The sequence below is a fragment of the Aplysia californica genome, unplaced genomic scaffold (genome assembly GCF_000002075.1).
Source record: "Aplysia californica isolate F4 #8 unplaced genomic scaffold, AplCal3.0 scaffold00443, whole genome shotgun sequence".
Taxonomy (NCBI): Eukaryota; Metazoa; Mollusca; class Gastropoda; order Aplysiida; family Aplysiidae; genus Aplysia; species Aplysia californica.
The window spans coordinates 81,352-88,119 of record NW_004797713.1 but is presented as its reverse complement, the minus strand read 5'-3'; the positions used below and the strand labels follow the sequence as shown (position 1 = coordinate 88,119).

At 39.1% G+C, this 6,768-nt stretch overlaps 1 protein-coding gene across 1 annotated transcript in view; it reads right to left on the bottom strand.

The window, feature by feature from the left end:
- Positions 1 to 5,028: 5,028 nt before the first annotated feature.
- Positions 5,029 to 6,768, bottom strand: part of LOC100533515 (cadherin-like protein cad2) — a gene marked incomplete at its 5' end in the record, with an annotated part of 55,967 nt that continues 54,227 nt past the window's right edge. Inside the window, 1 exon segment of the mRNA XM_013086200.2 lies at positions 5,029 to 5,922. Within this exon segment, the coding sequence (XP_012941654.1) occupies positions 5,105 to 5,922 (818 nt within the window).

The following is a 6,768-nucleotide window of genomic DNA, read 5'->3' as shown; positions in this document are numbered from 1 at the left end:
GGGATGGGTGAGAGGTTGGGAAGGGAGGGGGATAATCACTGTACTACACAGACAAAATGAAACATGAGAGAGCCATACAACAAACTAATAGACGCTATTCTCGGAAAAGTGATTAGAATCAAATCCCCATTCCTAGCTTCTCTCATAAAATAGACGCTTGAGTTCTTAATGAAATAAACTGCTGATCAATGAAAGGAAGACAGTACAGTCTACACACAAAAGAAAACAACTTTAGAATATTAATGATCAAAACAAACAAAAGAACAGAAATTTTACAGGGAAAACATCTGAAAAAATTTTCTTCAATGGCGGATGACAAAATAATCAAAGTTAGTTCTTCTCAGTGTCTGCGAAGAATAAAAAGAAAATGAATTTATTTGGTCCAGGTTTTTCATGAGAAGTTACAAATCACGGAAAGGACTTAATTAGAATCATCAGGGATGGAGTTTCCAAGCATGCATAAACTTAACAAAAATTCTTCCGTGGTAACCGATTTCTGAAAACACAATCAACTAACGACCATTCAGGGTACTAAAATGCCTTTACGTAGCTAGTGCTACTGAAATAAACATCAACATAATCGCCGCTACAGAAAATCGCTTTCAAATCTGAAAATTAGCATTTCACGGGTACACTGGAGCACTACTGTAAGGGTAAGCTAAGCTGAAAGACAGTAATCCAAACGCAAAAGACAACACAACCAAATAAAGTGAAGCACAACCTCAGAGCACGGGGCAATATGGACGCTGAACAATCAAGCAGGACTTGTACAATAATTTGGGGCTGCAGGTTAAAAAAAATACCCAGTGATAAAAGAAAACAGAAATGAAAAAACAAACAAACGAACACACAATTAATCAATACAAAAAGCAAAACAAAAGAAGCAACTTCTCCTGGGGATGTGACAAGTGTGGAGACATACTAAATATATATATATATATATTCATACGAAAGGTTTTGTGACAAAACAAGTTATATCAAATATTTGAACTTCTACTTATTTCCTTTAAATAGCTTGCAGCATTTATAATGTTTACAGTTTCAAAATATCTGGCCCCAAACAAAGCTGCAACTCATGATTTCGTTCTGGGTCCAGCAGTGTTTTCTGGTCAGCATAGCTTGGGATCATAAATCAAATAAACAGCCTTTTCTTCACTTTCCATTGTTGGATATAACGCATTTTATCACAAGGCCCTTCCTATATCTGTATATCTGAATCACTGTATTCATTTGCAGTGTGGAGATACCATATTGTCAACAATTGCAGTCAGGGAACAAAAACCTCACAAACACAAGTACGTCTCTCTAGTTCATGACACATGGGATAGATTTCTGTGTTTCTAAAAAGGTACTTGGAGGGCACATGTCATCAAATTTGAGAACTTCCAGATGAAAATTTAACTATTCAAAACACCTTCCTCTCACTACAGAGCAACAGCAAGGTCAAGAAATCTACAAATAACAATACTAACATATGCCTAGCACCCATAGAGGAATAACTTTCACAAAGCCCAAACGTTTTCTTCAATTATACAATTTTCAATCTTCAGGCCATGTGTTTGACATTTGTCTTATTTCATAGATAGGCTTATCCCCATTCCAGAGAGAGAGAGAGAGAGAGAGAGAGAGAGAGAGAGAGAGAGAGAGAGAGAAGAGAGAGAGACACAGAGAGAGAGAGAGAGGTTCCCACAACATAAATGCCAAGTTGACAGGACAAGGAATGTACTGGTTATTTTGACGTCCTGAAAAAGTTTTACAATTTCTTGGCTCAGCCACTGGTCAACTTCACATTCACAACTATTTTCTAACAGTAAAAAAAAAGGAGAAAAAAATTAGATCACAATCAGACCTTCGAAAACCAATATCCCTACCCCAGCACATACATATTTAAAACAGCGGAGTGTAGAAAAATAAGCAAACTTTGGTGTAAAGTCTCCCTTAAATCTAGATTTATAATAAGATCTTTGCGCAAAAGGAAATACATTTTTTGAAAGCTTTGACAATCAGTTTAGACAATAGGTTCTTATTATCAATACTATCAGCCAATTTGACTTTTTCATAGAACTATTTATATTATAATGATACAAGACAAACAGACAATCCTACAGCCAATTCACAATTTCCTCCTTCCCGTTAAAAGCTGCTTTCACCAGAGAGAGTTGCAGAAAAAGAGGACTTGGGGGGGGGGGGGGGGGGGGGGAGAAGTATGGTAAAACAAAATCCATAAGTATTCCAACTTGCTCTATACCAGTGTGCTTAAATGCAAACCATGCTGACATTGGCAGTCTGGAAAACCTATTGGCACACTGATATGATTCTTAATACCCACTATACTCAGGTTGTCTGTGCAAAGTAACATCCACTGGTAGGCTACACATGTCACAAGACAAGCTTATATTTCTAAGCTGTGGAAAACGTATGGCCACGACTCAAATCAGTTGTCCCTCAGAATTCATTCAAATTCAGTGACAGACTTTAATGTAATATGACATGTTTCTTGAATGCAATTCTCAGCCAACAGTTATGCTACATAATTTTTGAGCCTCTTTTCTTGAGTACTATCACAAGAAGAAACACCTCCAGAATTAAAATAATATTTTGTGCTTTCTTGGTTTACCAGTGCTCTGATATACAGAAAACAGAGAAAGAGATTTACAAATGGGAACATAAATCAAAAAGACAAAAGACACACAAAAAAAGAAATAACATTATATTCACAAGAACCACATGGCACAAAGATCCGCATAATTTTTTAATGAATAAAAGCCACAATTTTTGTCATATTTAATGCTAAGGACTGACAATTCAGCAGTCACATACAATTTTGTCCTCAAAAAAGCAATTAAGACAAAATTCTACAGAATTATATATTCTCTTACAAAATATACAATATATATACAAACCATTATTTTCTCGTAAATATAGCAATTATACCCTTTCAAACATAGCATATATCATTTCACTCTTTCACAGAACCCCCACCCACCCCCACCATTTCTGTATCAAAATCCTTTAATAAAATTCTCATTTACAAGACAAAAAGAAATTTCATCTTCTAGAATCAAACAAAATATCAAAGAAACTAGCGCAAAGTTTATACTTACATGGAAGATGAAAAAACACACACACAAAAAAAGCAAAAACAAACTGTAGCGAATACCCCCCTTGCTAGCTTTAAACATGACATTATCTCTATAAACCTCGTCATTCTCACTTAAGAAAAGTTTAACCAACTTTATTTTCTACCTCTCATCAGGATTTCCATTTCTCATTAAGCTGAAAGCTTCTGCACTATCTTGTAGATGTGGGATAAAAGTCTGTTTCTCAGTCTCCCTTCAAGTATTCACAAGCAGCCTTGGCACAGACAATGAATAAAACTCAGGGTGACGCAAAGTGGAAAAATTGAATGGCAGACTCCACAACAACACAATAGCAGATCAATGACTCACATTTAAAAATTACTAGCAACACTTTCTTCCAGTTTTCTCGATTCTATATAGCGTGTCAATGACTCACATTTTGTAGTTGCAAGCAACATTTCTTCAAGCTGTCTTACCTTCACAACCACAGAGACTCAGGACAAATGTTGTAGCTACTTCAATCCCAGCACACCACTCAGACATTGATAGTCAAGGACACAGCACCATTCCAGAGACAAGAAAGTTTGTTACTTTCAAAAGTGCTTTATGTTACTCGACCTTTACACTGTGCTCAGAATGTAAAAAATACCCGGCCTTCTGACAAGACACAAGAGTTCCGAATTTTGTATGAAAATTACTAAAAAGCAAACTACAGGGGTTTACTATCAGTGTCTTCTTTATGTTTAACAATGTTTATTCAACAATTTTCCTGAGAGACGATGGAAAGAAGAAAGAAAACACAATCTGCAACACTTTTTGGAAAGCACGACAGTTTATCTTTCAAATGTACGCTATACCTAAAGCATCTGCAATCCAAAATCAGCATTCATTTACTTTCAAGCGAACCGATAATCTTTTGACATTTCTACATCAAGTCTTTGGTATGAAATACATATCCATCAAATTAGACAAAATAACATCTGACCAATGTAACATTGACAGACACAGAGCACTTGACTTACAATTAGCAAAAATAACACATCACCAATTGTAGAAACTTACACAGGTTAAAAAAATTTGATGTAATCAGATAATAATGTGAGAAACAACAAAAAGCAATTGTTATTTGGGAAATCAATACATGTTTACCAAGATTTTTGACTCGCTGTTCTGACCGTATAGCTCCCTCTGTTCTTACTGTCCATCACACCTTCTGCATACACTTTCTTCCTTCCACACTTTCCCCAATCATCAACATCTGTTCCATTCAAGTCAGTCTCCCACAAATCTGTTTGTGAAATGTTTCTCTGTGATATCTATGGCATTTTGACAGTCAATAAATTCAGTAGAAAAACAGCTATGTATGTCACAAGTCATGGAAGCGCCAGACAGGAGCTGTATTCTAGTCTCTCAAACACCTATCTCAGCACTCTATCACACATTACCTTATTAATACTTTCATAATCAAGCCAGTCATTCCCTTCACGGTCCATCAGTGCCTCACACAGCACAAATATATACCAAAACAGACAAACATATTATAATTATACAGCTTTGTCTCATGAACAGATACTCTTATTTTAGTATCAACTTAATATGAATTTATTCTCTCACAATAAGAAACTCCAGCAAACACACGCATATGAACTCATACATAGTAGTAAATTTTTTCACACTCATCATGAAGATACTTCTGCACACTCAAACACACATGACGAACACCCCAGAGAATGTAAACTTGTGTAATTTTGTACCCACACACACATTCAACCTCAAACAAAAACATCTCTTGGAACTGAACTTTAACCACACATTCAGCTTCCAACAGACACACCCTAAGAATGCACACACAAGCATAACTACATGTTTTCAACTACACACGTGCACACACACACACACACACAAACACACACACACACACACACGGACACTCACACTCAACCTCTCTCTCTCTCTCTCTCTCTCTCTCTCTCTCTCTCTCACACACACACACACACACACACACACACACACACTTGGCATGGCTACACACGTGTCTGCAGCTCTCCTAGGTTGAGAGGTGTGTTCTCATCGTCCGTGTCACTCGCGTTGATCTCACTGTCCTCGATCTCACACAGTCCTGAAATGTCCGAGCACGACGCGTTCGAGGTGAACCCCACAGACATGCTCATGTCATCGATGAAGGACATTCTAGAGGGGGGTTCCTGGTCAGTGAGGTAGCCGTCTGTCGGGTAGCCAGGGGTCATGAACTCTTTGGGAGGGCGGAGTGGTGGGCAGTCGTGGTCAAGCCCCACGGCACCTTCTTCAGGCCTGTCCCCGGCGTTCTCATCTTCCGTGAGAGGGTCCATGTCCAGATCTTGACCAGAGAAGTGGTTGGGAAGATAATGGTTCGGGTGAACCTGTAAGTTCACCGGTAGTTCGTAATTGTCATTGTACTCCTGCAACAACTGTTCGTACTTTGGGTGGTCGGCGTAGCTTGGTGGAAGGTCGTCTTGTTCGTTCTCCGCGTACTCGGAGTCTCCGACGTACTCGGAATCCTCGAAATAATCCTGGTCGTCCATGACGAGGTTGGAGATGACGTTCCCGTCGTCGTCCTCATCCTCGAAGTTGCTGTCGATGTTGTTTCTCCGCTGCTCGTCGGAGCTGAGCAGCGGGCTGTCGTCGCGGCTGTTGTTGTAGATGGCCTGGGTGGTCATGTTGTCCTCGTAGTTACAGGCGTTGGCGTTGCAGTCGTCGCTGGGCTGTGAGGAAGAGGGCGAGTCGAGGATCTCGTTTGTGGGGATCTCGGAGATGTTGGGCATGGAGGGGCCGGGCGCCCAGTCGGACGTGTCCCAGTGATAGCCTGAGGGGAGGGGAGACACAAAAGAGTTTTTTTGGGGTCAGTTTTAGTTAGAGTTTTATGATGCTCACAGCACGAGGAGATCATACACGTGTCGACGATTAGGGGTGTTACTACAGAGTAATATAAAAAAAAAGAAAAGGAGGAGAGATAAGGACATTACGGTACATGTTTGATAGGAAAGAAGGAGAAAGGGTATCAGGGTGTTGTCTGAGGCTGCTGATTTGTACCTACTTTGGCTATTTATTAAAAAAAAGAATATCAGCACAATAACTATAACTTGGAACGAGGTGAAAAGAGTGACTATAATAGGAGTATATCGTCACAGGGATTCCAATTTCGAAGGGGAAAAAAATCAACATATCAAGACAGTCTGTGTCTTAACTAAGGCAGTTGATAGTTACTTTGACTACTACAAGAGATACACATCGACGAAAATACTGTAACTTAGAACGAGGTAAAGAGAGACAGATTGACTCCGATCACGACATAACCGTAGAGGAATGTGTATGGGATTCGAACGGCGACCATAAAAGTGTAAGACAAACCACACACAAAGCCAACGCAAGTAAACAGAAAACAGAATACTCATTACATTCATAGCAGATAATGTTCTGGTCAACCCGTACTGAGTGGGATACAATGCTGCTGCTGAGCTGACATTCTATTTTTGACACTACCACTTACATTACACCCACCTCCCATCCCCGGGAGATTTTAACTTTTATTTGATAAAAAGTACATAATTTGAATAGGAGTAAGGAGAAGCACATCAACAAGATAATGGCCCATGGGGGAAGGGAAGAGAAAAAGTAACGTAAAAAATAAATAAAACAACAACAGGGCTGG